The 25231-nt window shown below is 33.8% G+C and overlaps 2 protein-coding genes and 1 long non-coding RNA gene across 5 annotated transcripts; 2 read left to right on the top strand and 1 right to left on the bottom strand.

Moving 5' to 3' along the window:
- The first annotated feature begins 10942 nt into the window (after positions 1–10942).
- Positions 10943–11304, top strand: LOC145033940 (uncharacterized). Of its 2 annotated transcripts, none has more exons than XR_013677789.1 (2): positions 10943–11054; positions 11170–11304. It is a non-coding gene; the product is annotated as an uncharacterized LOC145033940 (long non-coding RNA). The 2 variants fall into 2 exon arrangements; XR_013677790.1 differs by having other exon boundaries at positions 10945–11064.
- A 1091-nt stretch (positions 11305–12395) lies between these two features.
- LOC145037235 (carbonic anhydrase) lies at positions 12396–16328 on the top strand. 2 transcript variants are annotated; one of them, XM_078985850.1, is made up of 10 exons: positions 12396–12783; positions 13073–13134; positions 13216–13359; positions 13445–13493; positions 13637–13753; positions 13884–13937; positions 15002–15087; positions 15200–15305; positions 15869–16027; positions 16177–16328. In XM_078985850.1, exons 1-10 carry the CDS (start codon positions 12559–12561, stop codon positions 16216–16218), a joined length of 1044 nt encoding a protein of 347 aa, XP_078841976.1. In that variant the 5' UTR covers positions 12396–12558; the 3' UTR covers positions 16219–16328. The 2 variants fall into 2 exon arrangements, with proteins under 2 accessions (XP_078841976.1, XP_078841977.1); XM_078985851.1 differs by having other exon boundaries at positions 15869–16037.
- Positions 16329–16422: 94 nt separating this feature from the next.
- LOC145037234 (protein KINESIN LIGHT CHAIN-RELATED 2-like) lies at positions 16423–20477 on the bottom strand. Its single transcript, XM_078985849.1, has 3 exons — positions 20339–20477; positions 17285–19185; positions 16423–16729 (listed from the first exon to the last, which is right to left on the bottom strand). The coding sequence occupies exons 2-3, from the start codon at positions 19117–19119 to the stop codon at positions 16555–16557; spliced, it is 2010 nt and encodes a 669-aa protein (XP_078841975.1). The 5' UTR covers positions 19120–19185; positions 20339–20477; the 3' UTR covers positions 16423–16554.
- Between the last annotated feature and the right edge of the window lie 4754 nt (positions 20478–25231).

Raw genomic sequence — 25231 nt, 5'->3', positions numbered from 1 at the left:
TTATTGATTAATTGTCTTTTGGTGATTTATTAAATTAAGTTTGTTAAAGAACCTTATGTATTAATCACTACTATTTTCTGTTAATTGGAAGGCAATTAGGTTGCATGAACATCACTTAATTGTTAACCTCATATGTCTATGTGAATGCTAAACCATATGCTTAGAAGTAATGATTATGAAACTAAGATTAATAAGAAAATAGGAAGCTTAATGTGTGAGCTTGTTTGAGAAATCATCAACAAGAGGTTAATTGAATTAATAACTTAATTGACCATTACAAATCTTATTTAATCCAAATAATTAATCCAGGGAATTAATTAGTTTAAACACTTGATCAACGCTTAAATTAGTTAATTGTCTAAGGGTTAGGAGTAATGAATATGAACCTAACTATTATAATTGGTAACCAATAGCAATTAATCTATCTTAAACTTAAATAACCATAGGAGTGAATTGGTTGAACCTAAATAGAAACATCTTTATCAAATTTGGTGAATAGTTGTTGCTTTAGTTAGTTAGTTAATTTAGTTTGTCTAAGTTTCTAGTCTTGCAAAACTAGAGAAAAACCCTTTACTTTTATTATTTGTTTTAGTTAAAATTAGTTATTAGTTTAATTTTCCGTTCCCTGAGTTCGATACCTTACTTATCAATCTATACCACTTAAAGACAGGTTCACTGCCTTTGTGTGCTCAAGTTATTAATAAAAAGTAGGGATAAAACTAGTTGGTTTTACACACATCAAGTTTTTGGCACCGTTGCCGGGGAACGGTTCTAAATAATTAAGCTAATTCCTAATTTTTTCGATCCTTTGTGTGAGTTTACTTGCATAAAGTTCATTTATTGCAATTTAGTAATTAGTAATTCGGTTTTAGTATCTGTTTTAGTTAGTTTAAAACTTAGAAATTTTTTTTTGAAATATCACTGATACTCGCCGAGTGCAATCGCACCTACTCGGCGAGTAGCAGTGTACTCAGCAGTACATTTTCTTTATTTTTACAATTTTTTTTTATTGATTAGTTATATTTGCTAATTGTTTTTTTTTTATTGATTAATTTTTTTTATAGTTTAATTTTGATTTTAATTTTTATTTATGATGTATTTTCCAAATCTCGATGCTTTTGATGCTTTTCTTGAGGATGTAGTACAGGAAATTAAGCAAGGAGATGAGGAGTATGACTCAGATGAAGATTTGAAGAAATTTGGAAGATGGTTAGATAACATCTTGCCCAACACAGAAGGGACATCTGAGTTACAAGATGAAGAATTTAATCCAGAAAGAGACTTGGAGGAGCTGGAAAGATTGCTAGCAGAATGGTCAGATGAAGAACAAGAAAAACCTGAGTTGCAGGAACCAAGTTGTGGTTTGACCATTACCACGACGTGGCCCCCTGTTCTTCCGATTTGTGTTTCGAAGCATGGGGTAACGATTCCAACTTTGGAGAAAGTTCTAAATCACGATCCATTTATGATTAGTATCCGACCGGTTCCAACCCTTGTCAATATTCTTGGGTTTTATGAATTCAAGCTTGTTTGGCCAATTTTTGAAGCAAAGAGTCGAATTTTACAAATTGGTCCAAAGAAAATATTTAATGCAATGGATGGATGGGCATCAAATTTATTAGAAGTTTATTAAGTTGGGAGTCCAGCTAAAGACTCGCACAAAAAGAAGCACTTCTTGGGAGGCAACCCGAGTTTCAAGTTTGCATTTTCTTTCCTTTTCTTTATTTTTCATTTTGTTTTTTTCATTCTTCTTCGTTTGTTCTATGTTTCTAAGTGCTTGAGGACAAGCTATGCTGTGAGTGTGGGGTGGAGGGGCTAAACAATTGAATTAATACATTAAAATTGGCCAAATTACAAAATTTTTCAACCTGTGACATCTACTTGGCGAGTATGTCGACTATACTCGGCGAGTAAATGCTCGATTGCAGCTAAAAGTTGATAACACGCGTGTCTACTCGGCGAGTAGCCGGTTCAAACCCAGTAAAATAATGCCTGTAAAAAAATGTTATTATTCACCAATTCATCCCAACACTCGCCGAGCACTTCCTCTCAGCCGCCTCCCTAAGCATTTTTCAAGAACTCTCCAAATTTCTACTCTTTTCTCTTCATTCAAGCAACAAGGTAACATCTTTACCCTTTAATTTCATGGAAGGTTCAATCTTTGTCACAAATTTACCCATATTTGATGTGATTTCGGATTTGGGGAGTTTTTCCCAATTTCTAGGGTTTTGATTTAGTCATGAATTAGATGTTGTTAGGAGTAATTTCTTCAAGATCTATGGTTAGAAAAGTAATTATAACAAAACCCTATGAACAATTTGGACTATTGCACAGATTACACAGATCTGATCTCGATCTGTCAAGAAGTTCATACTACTCGCCGAGTAGGTTCGTGTACTCGGCGAGTAGGTCACAATCAGATCATATATTTTCCTATTTTAATTACTGGGTGTTGTTTGTTGCTGTGTTTTTGATATGTGTATGCAGATAGCATGGCAAGAAGAGGTCAATCCTCACATGGGGGAAGTCATGGTGATATGCCATGGTTAGCCTTTCAACAAATCACCTCCAAATCATCCAAAACTCGAGCCCTAAACAGGTTGGAAGCACTTCGACAGAAAGAAATCCACCTACCGAATGCAGTGGATTGGGGATGGATGGGCAATGTTGGCTTGGAAGAGGAACTCACCCCCATATTTGGTGAAAGATTGTAACTTGGGTTATGCCAACATCACTTGTGATGGTTAGTTGTAATTGTTCAAGATCCAAGAGCCGGTATACGCGGAGTTGTGCTGGGAATTCTTCGCTACCATCTCATTCCGAGGTGGTAGTGAGTTTTACAATCCTAACACGATCTCGTTTTCTTTGGGTGGGGAGCTGCAACAATGCAGCATGGTTGAGTTCTCTTAGCGGTTGGGCATCTACGATCAAGACATGGCGATGACGGATTACTTTGAAGCCTTCTTGGAGAATACCTACAAAGAACTTCCCGAGGAGGTGGTGGCATCGACATGGTGGAGTACAATTGCTAACCGAGTCTACATACCTTCCACTGCTCAAGAAGGTCATATCCGTTCTCCGATCCACCGACTCATTCACCGGTTCGTTGCAAGCACGATCAACATGCGGAAGGATGGGGACAAAGTTCCTACCCTTGATATCTTTTACTTGTGGAGTATCATCACTCCCGACGTCTTCTGCAACCTTCCGTACTGCATTGCTAAATTTCTGGCGGAGGGGGCGGTCAAGGAGAAGATAAACTCGAAGATAAATGGGGGCATGCTCATTAATCGGCTTGCGAAATCATTTGGGATCTTAGATTTCCCGCAAGCTCAAGCGCTAACGATTATCCACCCTCCTCCATTCAACACTGCACTTTATAGGAGGGCTCGGATAGTTGAAAATTTTGGTGATTCCTTTACTATCCCGAATGAGGATGAGCCGGCGGTCCCCGAGGAGGCGGGAAGGCGGGTTAGGCCAAGGAGCGAGCGGGTACGGGAAGACCCACCGATTATTCCGGTGGAGGATAACGAGGGTTGGAACCAAGTGGAGTACCGACACTACTTGGATGATATTGGGCGAGGGGTTAATTACACCAATCAATCCTTCGAGTATCTTTTCCAACAAATGCACATTGCCCCGAGGCCTGGACTCGGCTACCCTTATATTATGGATTGGGACGAGAGGATGCGAAGAAGGGGTGGAGAAGGAGGTAGTGGAGCTGGAGGAGCCGGAATGGAAGAGGAAGATTGAAGATTTTGCTTTGTTTTGTTTTGTTTTTTTTTTTTATGATATTTTCTTTTAAGACAATTGTGGACATGTTGGATTTGGCTATGTGGTTGAAATATTAGTGTTACTTTTAGTTTTTTTTTTCCAGGTATTGAAGCTAGGAAGCATGCTAATTAGGAAGGGTCAAGAGAGGAATGAGAGTCTTTATGAGTGATTATGGAGTCTTGTTCCTAGGATTGAGTCCGTACGAGTCAAGAGTCTTATGGAGTGTTGCTGCTTAGGAAATTCGTGTGAGAGTACATTTATATTTCCATGTCAACACCGAAGTAAAGAGAGACAGCAGTTCAAAGAAATCTGGAAATATACGCCCTACTCGCCGAGTGCACTAACACTACTCGGTGAGTACATCTGCTTTTACACGAACTTCTTTGCCATCGAGTTCTACTCGCCGAGTCCTCACGCCTACTCGCTGAGTAGCCTGCTGCAGGAGGAGTTTCTGAATTGCTCTGGCTAATTTTTCTGCACCATTCATATACTCTTTATGAATTACTACTGAAGATTGTTCAACAACCCTTTTCCTTGGAGTTTTTCGAGCTATCGACCACACGAGACGTATGACGCCCGTGCCATGGATGAGCTGTGCCCATGGTTAAAGTCAATAGAAGAAGGAGTTGAAGAAGAGACTGGCAACCTAGCAACTGCTACCCCAGGGGAGTTTGTTCCAACTTTCTCTCTATTTGCATTTTTAGTTGGTATAATATGAAATGACGGCATTGCATAAAATAAGTGTGGGGTAGGGGGTTAGTCACATCTTAGAACACTTAGAATCTTAATTTAGGCTAATTTTTTTAAAAAAAAATTGTTGCATAAAAAAAATGCTTAGGTCTTAAATTAGGAAACTTTGGTAAAAAAATTAGGATTCCATATTAGAGTTGTGTTAATAATTGCATGAAAACCCAAATGTTTAGTTGAGCATATATACGTTCTAGTGCATTTGTGGCTTCCTTATTTCAGTGAAATCATGAGACAAAAACACGACATTGCTCAGCCTGAGGGATGCAATATGTTTAGCAGCCTAAACCTGAAATGAATCCACGAAAGTTTTTATCATTAGCCAATAAAGGTTGAGATTGAGCGCCCCTACTTAAACATGTAGGGATTTGAGTGAAAAAATTGAGAAATACATGAAAAAAAAGAGAATTACTAGAAAAAGTTATAGGAATTTTGAAGCAAATGAAGTGAAGATCTAAAGATCAAAGTTCCAAGAAATCCAAAAAGTTGAAGATACCAAAAGTCAATACAAGTTGGTGAATTCAAAGATATCAAAGATCAAATATCAAGAAAGTGAAGAATTCAAAGAGCTCAATAGTGGTATCGAAAAGTTGTAATTCTAGAATATGTATGCTTGGGTTGCTCAATTAAAAATACCTTGAGGGTAAAGAGACTTTCTGAGGATGGATTCGAAGGGTTGCATAAAATGAGCATAGTTCGGGGTGAGTGGGCGAATGTTTATGAGGATTGTGAGTATTTGAAGTATGGGGGGGTTTTAGGAAATTTTAGACACAAATGCATGCGTTGCGGTCTTGGAATAATGGCTGGGTTGGATTGGAGTTATTATATGTGATTCTAATATGTTTAAAATCTAGTTTTGCTTGGGGGCAAGCAAAAGTCAAGTGTGGGGTATTTTCATATGTGCATAATTAGTTAATTATTTAGCATATATTCTTAGTTATTTTTGATTAATTATGTGAATAATGTGGCAAAAGGTACTTAGAATGTTATGAATTGTGTTTTCAGTCCAAAAGATATGCTTGGAAGCAAAAAGGAGAAAAGGGAAGCAATTGAAGATCAAAGAGTGAAAGAAGGTGATATACTCGGCGAGTAGATCGACCCTACTCGGCGACTACACGAGGATATTCTAGAAGATAAATACGACTGCTGATTCAAGACGGATAAGTAAGGATCTACTCGGCGAGTTGATTCTGCTACTCGCCGAGTACACCCTATTTTGGGATATCTATAAAACACGAATCCTTATCTCAAGAGACGAGACCCCTGACGATTTTTGAAGGTTTAGCTATGACTAAGAGATTCAGAAGGCGCTAAGGAACCCTAGGCTTCATTATTTGGAAGAATTCAAGCAATTAGGTTAATTCTACCACTTAGACTTAGGAATTGAACATGTTTGCTTTAGTAAACTTTGTTTTTATGTTTGTTTCTACTGCAATTATGAGCTAAATTCGTTTTTGTTTCTGTTTGGGGAATACCAAAGAACTCCTATGGTTTGATTATTGATTATTGATTAATTGTCTTTTGGTGATTTATTAAATTAAGTTTGTTAAAGAACCTTATGTATTAATCACTACTATTTTCTGTTAATTGGAAGGCAATTAGGTTGCATGAACATCACTTAATTGTTAACCTCATATGTCTATGTGAATGCTAAACCATATGCTTAGAAGTAATGATTATGAAACTAAGATTAATAAGAAAATAGGAAGATTAATGTGTGAGCTTGTTTGAGAAACCATCAACAAGAGGTTAATTGAATTAATAACTTAATTGACCATTACAAATCTTATTTAATCCAAATAATTAATCTAGGGAATTAATTAGTTTAAACACTTGATCAACGCTTAAATTAGTTAATTATCTAAGGGTTAGGAGTAATGAATATGAACCTAACTATTATAATTGGTAACCAATAGCAATTAATCTATCTTAAACTTAAATAACCATAGGAGTGAATTGGTTGAACCTAAATAGAAACATCTTTATCAAATTTGGTGAATAGTTGTTGCTTTAGGTAATTAGTTAATTTAGTTTGTCTAAGTTTCTAGTCTTGCAAAACTAGAGAAAAACCCTTTACTTTTATTATTTGTTTTAGTTAAAATTAGTTATTAGTTTAATTTTCCGTTCCCTGAGTTTGACACCTTATTTATCAATCTATACCACTTAAAGACAGGTTCACTGCCTTTGTGTACTCAATTTATTAATAAAAAGTAGGGATAAAACTAGTTGGTTTTACACACATCAGGTACCATTAGTACCAATTTGTGACATTGCGGCAGCTACGGCTGCTGTTACGGCCGCTTGGAACATTACGGGATCAAACGGCAGAGGTGGTGGTGGTGCTGCGTTGCCGGAAGGTCTGGACTTTTTCTTCGGTGGCACAGTTCTGTCATAAGTTTGTAGAGACGAACGGACGGTAAGTTTCCAATAGTAGTGACAAGTCAGATGTTTTTGAACTAGATTATTCTGTATTATGTCCTCACTTAAATGTATTTTGTTAGTAATTCATAATGACAGTCCTTGTAGATAAATTTATGAATTTAGTAGTAGTGACTCGAATGTAATCTCGTGATTTGTTCCATGCCTGATCCACTCCTAAGATCACCTGATGTATACTAAAATTTTTGGGATTTAAAATGTTATTTGACCAAAGTTTGAGTCATAAATGTAAATAAACCAAATTTAGCGGTGAAAATAACATTTATTTCTAAATTGGACCAAAAATGTAACTTTATATCAAAATTGCACTGGAAGTGTCAAATTTTACAAACAAGGGGCTGAGAATGTAATTTTCTGCAAGAACTAGGCTATAAATGTCAAAATATAACTTTTGGACTAAATCCGTGAAATTCCAAACATTTGGGACAAAATTACAAATTTTTATAAATTATGGACTAAAGTATTATTTTTACAAAACTTTGGGCCTTAATTAAAATTTTGAGGGTTATTGGCCAAAAACGTTGTTTTTACAAAAAAAAAAAAAAAAAAAAAAAAAAAAAAAAAAAAGAGGATTGTATATCATCAATTTGGTAAACCTCGAGCTAAAACAAACAACGAAACAATAACGAATTGATGAAATACATCGATAATTATTTTATTGGGCCTAATATTCACATTACATGGCCAATGGGTCTTAAGGGCTCATTCAAGTGTATATTGAGCCCAATAGTTTTCCATGATATGTTTATTGGGCCTTGTGACCCATTTACATGTTAATTTGGGCCTGAGTTATAGGTTACATGTTTGTTGGGCCTTTATGGTCCATTTACATGCCTATTGGGCCTAAATTACCCTCTTACGTGTTATTGGACCTTTGTGGTCTATTTACATGCTAATTGGGTTTGGACTAAGATTCACAAGATTAGTAGATTGTAATTATACGTTTACATAATTCATGAACTTCGTATACTTATATACATACCTTTGGAATTGAAAATCCACAACATACACGTAAACATTAAACATGGTGAAAAACGTAGCGAACAGGAAAGGTTGAGAATCTAATGAGACATGTCGGTTGGCACCTTTGAGTGTACAGTCGTAGCATGTAGTTATAACCAGAGTTTACTGTAGGGAAAGCGGGAGTTTGTGTATAGATCTATACGGGGTGACCCTCTACGCCTTAGCTGTTCGCTACAGCTAGACTAAGCAGTCTAGGGCAACAAAACCCTGAGCCAATACCGGCGTTTGGAAAATGCCAAGACAGGCGACCTAATCATTATCATGCATGGTTATAACGGCTCATATAGAGATCCAATACCAATTTAACATATCGAAGATTAACTCTTCGATTGTGTCAATACGAAACAACTTAATTAATGATACAAGAACCTCAACATCGTTATAAATCAGAAAATATCAGATTTTATGAGGAAATATTATTATTCCATTATCAATGAAATGATCAGATGGAAAAGGAAGCGAACTTAGCAATTGAAAGCTTGGATCTTGGATTTTGAAGAAAGAAGGATGTTGCTGCACAGCTTAACCCCTTGTCAGTGTTTTGGCCATATCTCATGAACCGTAACTCCGATTGACGAGATTCAAAATTTTCTAAAAACTAGACACAATTTCAGACGACTTTCGTGTTTTGAAAAAATGTTGATTTCAAACGGACTCGACGAGTTGATCAGAAAGTTCGCGATTCTCAACGATGACTTGCCGTACACGAGATTTTAAGTGATGGACTCGCCGTGTCGGTCACTGGACTCGCCGAGTCGCCCCTATTTTTAGAATATATATATATATATATATATATATATATATATATATATATATATATATATATATATATATATATATATATAAACGCTTCTCATTCGAACCCTAACGAATGGGGGAAGTTTAGGACGATTTTTGGAGGCCATAATGGTTTTTAGAAGCTGTAGTTTTCGAGATTTCAACTTAGATATCAATTTGAAAGAAGATCAAAGGCAATAACACATTACTTTTATCTTAATCTTTTGAATGAACCATTTTTCAATCATTAGATTATGTTTTTAGTTTGTTATTTGTTGTAGGTATGAGCTAAAAACTCATAACTTCTGTTTAGTATAGATGATTTTATGAATATGGTTTGATTTTATGATTAGATTAATTTAATTTGGTGATTTTGTTTTGTTAAGCTTGTTAAAAAACATTATGTGTTAATTACAACTGTTTTTTGTTAATTAACCAGTAATTAAGTTGCATGAACATCTCTTAGTTGCTAATCTGATATGATTTATGTGAAAACATTGTAATATGCCTAGGAATAGCGAACGTGAAACTATGGTTAACTAGAAAATAGGTACATATTTTCTAGTTAATGTGTGAGCTTGTGTGATGGGCCATCAACAAGGAGTTAATTGAATTAGCATATTTGATTATGCTCATTACAAGTCTTACTTAACCTGAATCAATAAACTAGGAAATCTATTAGTTTAATCACTTGATCACTGATTGAATTAATTTGTTTTCTAAGGATTAGTAATAGCGAACGTGAACCTAATCACACTAATTGGTAGCCAAAGCCAATTAATCCATTGCACTTGCCATAAAATCAACTATAGGAATAAATTATTCAAACCTAAACAGAAGTCTCCTCCATTATTGAATCTAGTTGTCTTTTGTTTCTACTTAGTTGTTAGTTGTCCTTTGTTAAAGAGTTTAAGTAGTTGTTTAAGTTTCTAGTCTTGTAAAACTAGAGAAAAACCCTTCTTTTTACTTGTTTTATTTAGTTGATATTTGTAATAATCTTAATTGTTTACCGTTCCCTATGTTCGATACCCTACTTACCTAAACTAAGCTGCTAATCGATAGGTACATTGCATTTCGTGTGTTTGTTTCTATGTCTAAGTTAGTAGGATTAAAACTAGTTCGTTTCACACACATCAGTAAGCATATTTGTAGTGTCTGACGGAGGAACTTGTTCCCTGGAAATAACAATAGTTCGCTAATGTGTCACCAATCGTGGAAAGAAATGAAAATAATTATTTTATAAATTGTTGTATCTGTTTTTATTTTGTTGACGTCAATATGCATGAAAACCACGAACTCACTAAACCTTAGGCTTACCCATTAAAATCTTTAAATGTACGCAACTCAGGAAATAACGTAGCAAGTGGCAACAAGAATGAGAAGGATAAAGCTCAGACTTGAAGCAGACGACAAGTTTTGAAAAAGACGTAACGCACAAAGTGTTTATTTAATTTTTTATTTGCTTCCGCTATAATTAATTAATAACCTTAGTGTTTGAATTTTCGAATTTTAGAAGTTTTTGAGACCATGTTAAGATAATATTTTTATTTGAAATTTAGGGTGTTACAACAACCATCATCTATCTACACCAATAATAGATTGCAAACCCCAAGCTCATCCCCATAGCATACCTAGACATTCATACACTCGTATAATAATATGAAGTAAAGATGATAACTCATGCCAATAGCTCAAACATGTATATAATTCATATAGTATCAAGCATGATGAAAAATTTTGGTCCTAACATAACTGTGTACTATCCTGTAACTAATTATATCATTTTTTTATATATAAAAAAGGATGAAATACAAATACTAAACTAAAATCGGTAATGTCCTTAAAAATTTGTTTTTTATTTAAAAAACAAGATTTTAAGAATTGTAATATCTACTTCTTATGGCCTACAAACATATGCTAGAATTATTTAAATAAAAAAGACCAAACTAATATATAATAATACAAGAAAGATTTTGCAAAGATGGCATAAGGATGTCAACATGTATTGAAATAGTATCTAAAGAATGTCAACATGTATGTTGATATAGTATCTAACAAGTTAAAAAGTACTATTTGTATTACTTCTTTGTATCTTACAAAATGATGCCATCATGTGTACATTTAAAGTTGCATGACCCCTATTCCCCTATATATAAATCAATCCTCTTATACTTTGAACAACATTGATACTCAAACTTACAATCTTGCACTAGGTGCATAGTGCATTAAAGTATAACTCATGTATTTATTATAGCATAGCCAAGTTTCATAATCTTCTCCTCGATATGGGCATGGTATTGTTGTGTAATATTTCAAATCCCATTTGTTAATCTAATTTCTTTTATATATATAATCTTTATATTCCTACTCATATTTGGCTAATACCAAAATTTCATTAACTTTTTTCAGGACTCAAACACTAATTTGGATATGGGCAAGAAACTATATTAATTAGTTCATTCTTTGATTCTCTTGTTATTCTTTTTCTTATTCACTTGTGGTTGAAACTATGTGAATGTGATAATGCATATACTTTGTACCACATATTTTAAATTTTAAAATATAAAATAAAATCTAGTTATGTATTGAAAAAAACTAAAATTGAAAAGGCAAAGGGTAAAGAGAGCATCAACATGCCATTCAATGTAGATAAAGAGAGCAATTCATACCACGACCACCTTATCCATCTATCATCATAGTATCATATCCTCCATCCTTTGCCATTCATCCATTACATTGCAAAACTCACCCTTTATTTTGAATTTTACAACTATAATATCATGTCATCTGTATTATATTTAAGTAGAAATAGCAAGAATTTTTTTTTTTTAAAATAGAAATAAAAAGATAGATATACTCATATACCACCTTATTCATATTCAATATTGGAATGTGTCATTGTCGTAAATCAACAAAACAAAAATCCATCGTACATTTATTTTCTGTATAATTTCTGAAAATAAAACATTGTACTCTAAATTTCACCTAATTAAAATGTTGTATTTTCATTTTATTTTTTTGTTAAGACATTATTTTTAAAAAGTGAACCACAAATCAGATAAAATACATTGTTATTTCTCTAAAGTATAAAAAAAGAACTACTTTTAGATACTCTATCTAGAAGGGTCTCATAATCTTTTCCTTGCAACCACACATCTACAATGGTAAAATACCATGATCAACTTCACATATATCATACATACATACATCCTCCATCCATCATCATCATCATACAATGGCTGCTTAGCGTTCAAACTTCAAATTAACGAACTACATTTGACAATAATATCAATTATCGTCTTCCAAAAACATGAATTTGATAATTCGTTTTATTCTCGAAAAAATTAAATTGAATTGATTTCAGAATTTGTTTGGATTTATGAAACTACATTATCAACGGAGAAATGTAATCAGAAAGTGTTGCAATTGTTATGAAATTTTGATGTGTTTTGTGGAATTAATCACAGGAGAGAATGGTGAGACCACAGTGGGTCCATCATCAATGGCGATGATGTGTTAGTGTGTGATATATGCATAGAACACCATAGATGTCTGTGACGAACTTTAAAATCATGGGCCCTGTACTTTTTTCCTTGAATCAAATTTAGTTTTTGCGTAAAATACAAAGCAAACGAAAAAACGAAAAACTGAAATGAAGAATAATGGATGATTATGCATGGATACGAAAACGTGTGAGTGATTTGGAACGCTCGTACCTGATCGGTTTATCTGAAGAATTTGTATAAATCCCCAAAACGAAATCTGAAATCAAGTAGTTTGGTTGAGTAATTGTTAACAATGTCGACCTCATCTGCTTTCGCCATTAACGCTCCCTGTTTCATCAATGCTTCTTCTTTGAAGAAATCATCTTCTTCGTCCAAATCTCCTTCATTTTCCGCTAGATTTACTTGCAATTCGTCATCATCGTCGTCATCGTCGTCGTCTTCATCTGCAACTCCACCCAGGCTCATCCGTAACGAGCCTGTTTTTGCTGCTCCTGCTCCGATCATCACACCGAAATGGGTACGTTTTCTGTTCTTGAGATGTGTAACTCTCTCACACATACAAATGCAAACTTAATCGAGAATATAGCTTTTGAGACTAGCAACATTATCACGCAAAATCAGAGTGTCCGCCATTAATGGAGGAATCCGAGCTTGCCGTTGTCGAAAAGTAATTTCCGTTTTAGGAAAAACCTAACAAATTCAAATCTAAGTAAATGAAGAATAAATCTCAATCGTCAACAAGCACAAAATGCAAAGTGAAAGCTTACATAGATCGAGAAATAAACGTTGTTAATGTTTAAACGCAGACGGAAGACATGGGAAACGAATCGTATGAAGACGCCATTGCTGCACTGAAGAAACTTCTAATGTAAGTCAAATTTTACATTCGATAACACTAATTGAATCATATCATTCATAACAAAACGATGAGTTTATGGTAATTCAACAGTGAAAGAGGCGAATTAGAACCAGTTGCTGCAGCCAGAATCGATCAAATCACAGCCGAACTTCAAACACCCGACGCCAAAGCTCCATTTGACCCGGTTGAGAGAATCAAAACCGGATTCGTCAAGTTCAAGAGAGAGAAATACGAGTAAATTCAAATTCAAACAAACTCTAAATCTTTTCAGCTTTATTTCTATGTAACATTATTTGATGCATGTGTGATGTGAATGTAGAACAAACCCTGCATTGTATGATGAACTTTCCAAAGGCCAGAGCCCAAAGGTAACAATGATTTTCTACCAAATGATATTTATCCCAATATGAAAGCAAAACCCACAAAATGAAATGATAAACAAATGTTTATATATAATTAAATGTACACATAACAAACTCATTAGTGATGATGTATATTATGTGATGTGTAGTTCATGGTTTTCGCATGCTCAGACTCGCGTGTTTGCCCCTCACACGTCCTTGATTTCCAACCCGGTGAGGCGTTTGTAGTACGTAACGTTGCCAACATGGTCCCTCCTTTTGACAAGGTCAGGTTATTGTTATTGTTCTTGTTACTGATACTGGTATTGTTACTGTTGTTGTTGTTGTTATTGTTATAAGAAATATTTATATATCAAGTTATTAACTATGGGTTTTATCTATTGCTTATAAAAACAGACTAAGTATGCTGGAGTAGGAGCTGCTGTTGAGTATGCAGTTTTGCATCTCAAGGTAATGTATACATTGAAAGCAGCGGATTATATTTATTGATAACGAATCGAAGTAGAATTTTTTTAAAGAAACATTTATTAAAAGGAAATGCATATTCTAGTATTTACAACATTCTAAATTTAACTCTTTCAAAAAAATAATTCTAAATTTGACTTACAAGAAAATTTGTATCATTACTTTTAATATTAGATTTTAAGGATGTGACAAAGTGGATTGAAGAACATGCAAATCAATCTATTAGAAACTTTATATCATTATTCCAATAATAGAATTTATGGATGTGACAAAATGGATTAGATTTTTTTTTTTTTTTTTTTTATATTATTACTTTCGACCTTTACTCTACTTTTATACCTACATGTTCAAAGGAGGCATTTGGTAGAGACATTTTCATCAAATCCTGATATTCTTAGGCCATATTATATGGTTGTTCGTTTCATTGAATCAGTCTGATCCAATATAATCCGATTAAGTGAATCCTTGATTTTCAAAATTCAAATTTAAATAACATAAACTAAATTAAAATTTCATTCAAACCAACCAAATTACAATTTGATTTCTAGAATCATTAGTAAATGTAGACATGCAAAAAACTGATTTGAAAAGAGTTGTTTTCCTAATGTAACATATGAAATTATGTTAAATGCAAGATATTATTTCGGTTTCGGTCTAAAACAATCTATAAATCCAAATTTCAAAACCAAATTGTTCAATTACACCTTTAACCATGGCCTTTGGTCACAAAACGGATTAGATGATGACAAGACAGATTAGATAACATCATTGAGTGAGTTTGATGGGCCACCTAAGATTGGTTTGATTTGAAACATACTTTTAAAAGTTTATAAAAAGTTACTATATTAATATTTTTATAGCAATTATACAATTAAAATAATGATATGTTTTTTTCAATAAAACAATTTGAAAGGTTGTAAATATTGAAATACATTTTGATGACTTTCTATTTAATTTTTATTTATTTGTCCAAATTAACCAAATTTTTTGAAAATCTCAAATGCCACCTCTACTTAGATAATATTTGTAATAAATTCTAATGGTTGTAGGTAGAGCAAATAATCGTAATTGGGCATAGCCGTTGTGGAGGGATCAAGGGTCTCATGACTTTCCCTGATGAGGGACCTCACACCACGTAAGTTAATTGCTCCATAATATTAATTTAATTTAATTAAATTTTTTTTTTTAATTTTTAGTTTTATACAAAAAAAACATAATTCTATCATCTAAATTGTGAACAACCACAGCGATTTTATCGAAGACTGGGTTAAAGTATGTTCTCCTGCCAAGGCGAAAGTTGTAGCAGAAAGTGGTAGTTCAACCCTCGATGATCAATGTGTTAGCTGTGAAAAGGTAAACAATCACTTAGATCCTTTTTTTTGTTGTATGGAAATGTTTAAAAAATTATTATATATGAAAATGTCGACACACTTGACGAAATGAATGGAAATAAATCAATAATAAATAAAGTGGTATTTTTTTTTTTCATTTAAATTTAAAAATGTATGTCTAGATAAAATATGGGTGTCTCCATTATGTTTGTTTCTTTCCTATCTTTGGTAGACTACACTAAATTCCTCTAAATGAGACCAAAATTACCATCTTCCCGTTGCATCTTTTTAAAACAAATTTCACAACATTTATCAACTTTGAAATGAAGGGGTTTGGATGAACCAAGAAAGGTAAATAAGGAAATGGTAGTATTGTAATGCATTAAGCCAGGTTTTTGTGTTGAACATATTAAGTCATTTTGTTCATATTAAGTTAAAAAGAAACGAACGTATATAGTTGTCCAGATTAAGTGCTTAACTCATTAAGCCTATCACATCAAACAAAAACCACCTTTAATATCTTTTTTTTTCTTAAGTTCGTTAAGTTGAAAACAAACAACACTTTAATGAATCTTGGATATGCAGGAAGCTGTGAACGTATCGTTGGGACATCTACTGACTTACCCATTTGTAAGAGATGGATTGGTGAAGAAAACACTAGCACTAAAGGGTGGTCATTACGATTTTGTTAATGGAACCTTTGAGCTATGGGGACTCGACTTTGGCCTTTCACCTCCTACCTCTGTATGAACGAGTTAAATATCTTTTCCTTCATTACTCTTTTGTATATCGAATAATAAAAAGTTGTCAATTGTTATTATTATTTCGTTAAATAATATATATAATATTCAAGTGGTTACTATATATATTTTGCCCCTTTCTTCCTTTGCTAGGTAAAAGATGTTGCCACTATACTCCATTGGAAGCTCTTCTAAGAGGGTGGGATGAAGCTTATGAGGTGGTTATGTAGAAGTCCATTTTTATAACAAAACTATAACCTTGTAAACCCGATCATAAATTAAATAACAACATATATTTCGGTTAATGGTATCAAACTTATATGCTATGTTATGGAAGTTCGAATTAAAAAAAAAAATAGCCAAACTATTTTGTGAATAAACAAAATATTATCATCACAATTAACAAACCACAAATTCCCATTTATTTATTTTTACACAAAATTTGAAGTAAAAGCATACAACAACAATAGAAAATGGAACCCCAACTTTAATGTTCCTATGTTTCTATCAAACCATATTTAAAAATCCAAATTAGGCATCAAGAAGGAATTCAAGTGAGAGTGATTTCTTATTCCGATTTCGGCCCGCATCCCCAAGAAGCTCTGCTAGTCTCCGCTTCTCATCATCCACATCCGGATTCGCAGTTCCAAGCTTCTCCTCTCTCATCCCAACCACATATTCAAGTATCTCAATCGCATCGTCCCATCTACACACGTCAAATTGTTAACTTTATTTATATCTGAATTATTCGACTGTATATCACACAGGTCAAGATTGGACAAGAATTAATAAACTTCATAAGATTAATTTCGATAATAATTGTGTGGAGGGCAATTACATCGTTTGAACAAACGAGAGATCAAGAGTTGGTCTGTGTCCCAACTTATTCCACTTTTTCAATGGAATAAAATATTCTAATTTTTGTATCGTAGTATAATTTGTAACGTCATATTTTACCTAACAAGCAAGGCCTTAAGGCCTTGTTTTTCACAAATGACTAGATAGATTATACTGCATTTGACATACGCTCTAACCGATATCAAAGATACAAACATGACAATCTTTTGTTCGGCTGATAAATTGGAACACGGTGGGACACTGATTGAATCTCGGTATCTAGTCTGTGGAAAAGACATAGATACCCCCTCTCTCTCTCTCTCTCTCTCCTTATTATTATCATTGAAAATACAAAAGTTTAGTTCAAATCAAATCCTAACATAAAAAGTTATAAGACGAAATAGATTCAAATTAGATTCAATACCTGCCCATGGCATCATAAGTGCCGGCAAGATTACTATAAACCCCAAGTGTGTCAGGATGGTGAGGCCCATACTCTGTCTCCAATATACCTCTCGCTTCTTCAAAAAGATCAGCCGCTTCATTTATCGAGTGAATCTGAACACAAGCAAGCCCCATTTGATTCAAAGCAACACCAAAAAGCGCCGATTTCTTCTCCCCCACCGCCCTCAGCTTCCCAATCGCCGCCTTCAAACACCCATACGACTCCAAATACTTCCCCATCATATAATACAAAACCCCAATCTGAGCTTCAATTCCGGCCACCGTGCTCAACTGACCTACCGCCTTCCCGTACACCTTCAACGCCTTCTTCAGTAGATTAATTGCGTGATCGAGTTCATTCATCGACTCATAAATCGCCGAAACTTCAATCAAACCACTCGCGATTTCTTCTCTAGGGATTCCGGCGACTGGTTTCACGTAAATCCGTAACGCGTTTTCACAGTACGATTTCGATTCACGTAGTTTCCCGATTTTGTTGTAGACGTCGGCCAATCGGACGAAAACCGAAGCAACTGATGGATGATTATCGCCTTTTGTTGATTTGAAAAGATTAAGCGATTTCTGATACGAAAAAATCGCCTCGTCGTAACGAGACAATGATAAATAAGCGTCCCCGATGCAAACATCGATAGCAGCAACTTCTGTTTCGTGTCCATCTCCGGCCATGGCGACGCTCGCCAAAACGTAATGTTCGAGGGCGGTTTCGTAATCTCCCATCGCTTCACATATCAGCCCCATGAGCCGCCGGTCGGCGGCTTCTTCCGGTGAACCGTTTTTGTGTATATCAAGAGCCATTTGACATAACCGCTTAGCTTCATCGAACTGCATACCTTGTACATGAGCTTCCGCTACGTATCTACAAGTTTCACCAAATCGGGAATCGGATTCACCTAAAACTTGTCGTTGGATTTCTAAACCGGCGGTGTAACAAAGTATTGAATTCTCGATGTTTCCAATCATTGAATACGTATCGCCTAACTGCATACACCCTGCAAATTTAGCGAGAGAGTGTTTTTGACCTTGGTCCATGTTTGGGATTTCGATTGAACGTTCTAACAAAGGAATGGCGTCGGTGTAACGTCCAGAACTGCAATTCAAAGCTGCTACGATGTGCAAACACATGACGACTTCCAAATTTGGTGTCTCAGATTGGATGCTTTCGAATGATTTCAATGCTCGTTGAGCCAATTCAAAAGCCCTTTTCGGGTTATCACCTGATGACAACAAGTCTCGCGCTTGTTTGAGTAAATAAGTCCCGAGGTACGCTGGATCTTCGTTGGGTGAAATTTTTTCTTGTTTTTTGAGATTTATCCTCGATGGAATCCTCTTACGAGAAGGAAGTCGGTTTTTTGGAGTTGAAGACTGTTCAGATTTTGGGATGTTTACAGTCGTGTTGCTGTCGTTTGATGTTTCTTTCGCTTCTTTTTCATCGATTGTGACGACTGTCTCTTTTGTAGCACCGCCGTCTGGTTTCATAAAGTCTCCTCCGGCGAGAAAGCGGAGCTCGGAATCTATTCGCGATTCTTGACCATATGATAAGTAACTGAACCTGGAAGGTGACTGGTCGGAGCTTTGCATTTCACAGACGTTGTTATAGAGCTGTTCAATGGAGGTGTCGACGCCGCCGGGACTGTCAACGGATAAACCCATTGAATCGCTCTCCGGGCTGAGTGTCGTCAATGGGCTTCTCGGCGATGAGTAGCCGAAAAGCTCTTTGTGTGGGACATATCCTCCGGTTTGTATGTTATCGCCGGCCGGATTTGAGGTTGAAACGTCGGCGACAATTTCAGGCATTTTGAACAGCTTTGATTTGAATTACACGGTGGTATTCTCACAGAAGCAAATGATCGAACACCTGGTCTGCATAGGAATATGACAGCAGATAGCCATATCCATGGAAGCAATCAAAAATAGAAAAAAAAAATATACTTTTATAAAATAAAATAATTATTTTAACAATTTCTAAAAATTTTGTATTGGAGCTACAAAAGTTGTAGAAATATAATAATATTTTTAAACTGAAAAGGATATTCATGAAACACAAAATTTTCTACTAAAACGTGTGCTCCACTTTTGAGTGTGAAATAATCATGGTATGAAAAATAAAGAATATTAAAAAAGGGAATAACTAGAGTAACATTTAATGAATGTTTCATAAAATTCTAAATGGAAATTAATGTCGACTTTAGTTCTTTTTACTCAAAGGTTTAATATTCTCTTCGCCCAAAAATTTAAAATATTGAATCACAATAAAAGAATACAAAACTTAAGAATCACAAAACGTAAAATTCAATGCATAATGAGATAAGGTAATATATTGTCGTAAAATTTGGATCACTTGGATTTGATAGCATATAAAACCGATAATCTCTATTTTCTTTAATATATAAATAAGTTTTCTTTTTTATCAAATACTTAATTTAAAAAATCTGTTATATATTTTTATTTAACAGCCACATATTATTAAAAGAACTAGCTAAGAAACTAAAAAGAAAAACCAATTAGAAATTGTCAAAAAAAAAACTATATGAACACAAATTTTACGCAAAATATTAGCATACATTTACGTGTATTCCTTTTAAACAAAATATTCTTTGTTATTTTTAACCTAAAGTAGCAATATGTTTTCGATAATATAAAAAGTCTTAAATTGAAACGAAAAAACAAAAAGAATAGAAAATAGTATTGCAGAAATGAAAAATAAACAAAAGTATTCTGATTTTATATCATTATATTATGCAGTTAACATTAAACATTATTACAAAAACGATATTATATCCATAATAATCTAATTTTTCTGAATAGAAAAGATTTAGACATACAGTTCATTTTGAATCATGATTATAACCTAAATTAGTTCTATTTTTTGTGTAATTGAATCACGATTATAATATCAAAAAAAAAAACTAATAAACAAACATTCATCAATGAAGAACATCGAAGAACAAAAAATCTTATTCGAAATTGACAATCTTGGAATAATCGAAAATGAGCGGGAGAATTTATCACTTACCTCGATAAGCTCGAAGCAAAATCAACCGAATCGTTTCTGTGAGTGTGATTTATGAACAAGAGGAAGAACAGAGAAAGGGGAAGAACTGAAAGATGTGTGTTTGACTCCTTGTAGGTGGAGTGTGTGTGTGTTTATATAGAGAAAAAGATGAAGGTAAACGCCGATTGATGAACAGAGAAAAGGTGGTTGATGAAGAAGATAAGAAGCAAAAATGGAATCAAAACTAAAATAATTCTGATGAATGATATATGTATAATTTAAGGTATGTCTGTGGGTGATGTGTTGGTAGATATAAATATATATGTATGTATAAGTGGAAATGTGCAGAGAGAATTAATGGGAGAAGAAATATGTGAAAAAGAAAAATGGAGGTGGAGAGAGATGGAATGTTACAAGCGAAGGGGACTTATTATCTCACACCAACACCGCCCTCTCAGCAACCGCAACGCTCCCTCCCTCGCCCTTTCTCCATCTTGTTACTTGGCATGTCATTTTTGATTGTGCTTTTTTAGTTTACACTCTCCCATCAATATTTAATTTAATAATAATAATAATAATAATAATAATAATAATAATGTATTTTGAATTAATTTTATATTAAAAATTGTAATTTTATTTACAATAATAATTGTTTTCAATTTTAACAAATTTAAGAGGAAGTTTTAATTTGTTTTTGTTAAGGTTGAATCATTATATTTGTTAACCATAAAAAAATATACATTAATTATGAAAATAAGAGTGTGAGATGTCGTTACCGTACAAGGCATATATATTTAGCAACAGGGCCGGTCCAGACGGTGGACAGCCCCAGCGACCGCCCAGGGCCCATGTGTCCAGGGGCCTAAAATTTCTTGGCTATGTAGTGTATATATATAAAAAAAATTATTATCTAAATGATTTTTATGGCCTAAAGTTGGTTCAAACTCAAACTAGCTTAAAAGATAAACAATTTGGTTTGTTTATTATTGTTAATTGAATGCATTTATAGTAAAAAATAAATAATATTTTTTTAAAATCTTTATTATATTTGTCTGTAAGGGGTCCTTTTTTTCTTTTCAATCTGGCTTTCAAATACGTTTGGATCGGCCCTACTCAGCAGGTACCATTGCATATGACAATTAGTATAAATGAAGAATTTATCGTCACTAGAGTTATATGGGAATATTTTGTCGATCCACTCATAAAGCTATTGTCACAACCCAAGTATCATTGTCATACTAGGTTGAAAGACATTAGTTTTACAAATCATTTGGCTTGAATGTGTTTAATTTAGTTTGATCTTATGTGGGAACTTATAAATTGTAAATTTTTATGTGATTTGATGATTATTAAGTGGATATCATAATGTGTGGGAGAAAGTCATTTCATTAATTCACTATTATATTGCATTTGCATGTTTAACCAAATTTTACAACATTAATTTATTTAAGATTATCATGATATATTAGTATATTCTTCATGGAGATGGACATAGTATGGAGATGCGACTAATACTCATGTGTATTTAATGGAGATTAAGTATTGGAGTAACTCATACTTAGAGATTACTTCATCGGAACTGTTACGAGTAATTCTAAGATAACAATATCATATATATTCTTCAAACGGAGATGAAGGGATTCTTAGTCATGCAGTTTGTTGTGCTTTGGTGCTCTTAATGTGTCCATAACTAACATTCAAACAAGGAGTGTCTGGTTTGTGACATGATGAGTGAGTGATATCGTCCATGTATTCAAAGTTTATGTGTTCCTTCTACCCTAACATGAGAAGTGATATCGTTGGACCCCTCGATGATTTGGTACCGACTTCAAATGTATGGCTATACTCAAACTAAGTTAATAATAGATCAATCGTGTAGTATGTTGTGGGTCATCACAAAACCCAATCGGGAAACATAGTCTTGAATATTTGATTGAAAATTTTCCATGTCTTACGTTTATATATGGATATCACATAACAAAGGAATATTTATCACTTAGTACTATCCATACCTCTCGGTTATGAGTACATCTATAGTCCTAGACGACGTACACCTTTCTAAGCTAAGGAAGGTAGGATTATATAGTTCTTGTAACATGTGCAAATTGAAGATGGTTGGAAATATGCATATGGTCACAACAAGTTAGTGGCTTTTCATAATTAGTATAGTCCTTTTGGGTTACACACAAGACACGATTTAAGCATTAGATGAAAAAAGAGGCAAATTATAGACTAGTTCGTTAAATTATGGCATTAATTGGAAAATAAAATAATTAAGGGTCTTAAGTGTAGCTACCCCGGTTTAAATTAGTAGTATTTATCCCTTAAATAAAGATATATATATAAAGATATATATATATATATATATATATATATATATATATATATATATATATATATATATATATATATATATATATATATAATAAGGGATAATACTTAGAATAAAAATCAACGCTAATGTCTGATCATATGATGAAATGGTTTCTTCCTCTTTTTTCCCTTTAAACTTCATGGTTCTTCAAGACCTCTGGATTCTCCCTCTCATGGATAGGGTTTTGGAGTTTTTTTTGTTGTTGTCTAGTTTCTTAGTCATCGTTCTTAGGTTCCATCACTACCGAAGTTCTCATTCGGGCTCTAAATCATCCAAGACAAGATAAATACGGCTTTTTTAGTTCAACAAGAAGGTATGCTTCAATTTATATCTTTTTAGTTAATTATGTTATTAAAAAGTTGCTAGAATGAGATCCATAGTAGATCATGAAGATCAATTCATAACTTTAATGATTTTGTTGTTTTGTGCTCCTATGATCATCATATCCCAACAATAGTGACCATGTTTGTAAAAAAAATTGCATGAACTAAAATTGTGACATTTTATAAACCATAAGGACCACTTATGTAATTTTATCGAGTTTTTATGGTGTAATTAAAGATAATAATTATAGTTATAGTGAATGATGAAATGGATTTAAACATGAATGAGACTTAGGTTGTATTTGATTTATATAGTGGACATAAAGCCTATTGGTTATAAATGGGTTTACAAGTAGAAATCAACCATGGAAATTAAGATATAAGTGATACAAGTGTAGAAATCAACTAGGGAAATTAAGATATAAGTGATACAAGTGATGGGATATATATTCATGTATAAAACCTAATTATTTTAAGAGTTATAACTGGTTGATATATATATATATATATATATATATATATATATATATATATATATATATATATATATATCACTGTTGTAAAAATCCCGACTAGGTCGCGATTAATCTCCGATTAATCTCTAGGCTCTACTCAACCGATTAGAGTGTCACACCCCCGAACCAGACGGCGGAAACGTCCGATGGCTGTTGTGACTTAATTGAATATCATCACAGTGAATATACATGAAACATAACATCATTCATCACCATGCATTGGAATAGTACAACTAGTAGTGTTTGCATTTAGTACATTGTTTCAAACATTACATTCCCAAAAAGTAGATTGATCGATACTAGTTAAACAAACAACAAGATATCACTGAGTACATTTTCCCTTCGATTTACCTGTTACCTGAGAATACAAGCATTTTGAAAAACATCAACATATGAAATGTTGGTGAGTTCATAAGTAATGTTTGAAATATAATGTTTTGTATTCTTTTGAAAACCACCAGAAAATCCGATATTTTCTGAAAAGAGTATTGTATAAAAAGTGTGAAGATCCGTAAGTATGCTTGTTTGTTTCTATAAATGTAAAAAGAATTGTTATACTTGGTATGCATCTCGTAGGTGTATGAATTGAAAACCCTAGGAAAACCCGATGTTTTCCTAATACTTTGAATTACGCATTTTATATGGTTGTTATACCGATTGCGATATGTCTATTCGATAATTCCAGGTGACATCGGATTAATTATGGGTTGTGAATTGTTAGAAACACGCATTAATGAAAACGACTAGTTTACAACTATACAAACGATCCCTTAGGCGTCGTCCGTACTATTCACTTAATCCAACCACCCTGACTTCCCATAGCCCCACAACCGAGGAGAAAAGAGGGTACGAAGCCCCCGATATTTCCATAAGTCGTTCAAGGCTATCGTGAATGCGAAGGGCCCTTGGCGCGACTCGCATTTGTGAATTCTCGACTTTACTAGCAGTACCAAAGGACCCTTGGGGCCCAACATCACAAAAGCCATTGAAAGTCCTTTTACACGGAATTAGGTCATATAAGACCCAACAACATGTAAGTGAGTTTCCTTCGGGCCTAAAGATCATGTCATTGGGCTAGCTAGGCCCAACAAGCACGATTTGAAACTTTCGGGCCCAAAGATGGTGTATCGACGTCTGGTGTATTCCCACGTATGTATTGACTTCCCGAAATTTTCCGCGTGTGTATTGAAGTATCGTCGTGTTATTAATTTCGGATTCATTGTTGATTCGAGACCGAATCAGTTCGTTTGATAACGATTTTGGTGTTGAAGGTGTATTATATTTCGCCGGTAGTCGTGGTACTAGTATTTTATCATAATAGATTTATTGTTTAAAAAACACTAGAATTTTTCTTTTTGCAACCCCTTTCTTTTGGATAAATTACAATATTGGCCCTTTGTATAATAGAATTTCCATTTTAGTCCTTAAACCATTTTTCTTGACACTTTAGTATCAAAACTTGTTGAAAAGGTATTTTTTTCGCTCAAATTTATTTGAAAAACAGTTTTAGTCCCTCAAAATGAAGTTTTCTCGGCTGAAACCTCATTTTTCGCAATTTTTACACTTTTGGCCCACAATAGAAAATTTTTGCATCTTTGGTCCTTTTTATATATGAAAAGCATTTTTGACCCTTGAAATGGACTTGGAGCACTAGTAGTCCCCTGTTTTACAGAAAAGTATAGTTTCAGCCCCTCAATTTTGA

The sequence above is a fragment of the Lactuca saligna genome, chromosome 3, assembly GCF_052625555.1.
Source record: "Lactuca saligna cultivar CGN05327 chromosome 3, ASM5262555v1, whole genome shotgun sequence".
Lineage (NCBI taxonomy): Eukaryota > Viridiplantae > Streptophyta > Magnoliopsida > Asterales > Asteraceae > Lactuca > Lactuca saligna.
This window is presented reverse-complemented; position numbering and strand designations above follow the sequence as displayed.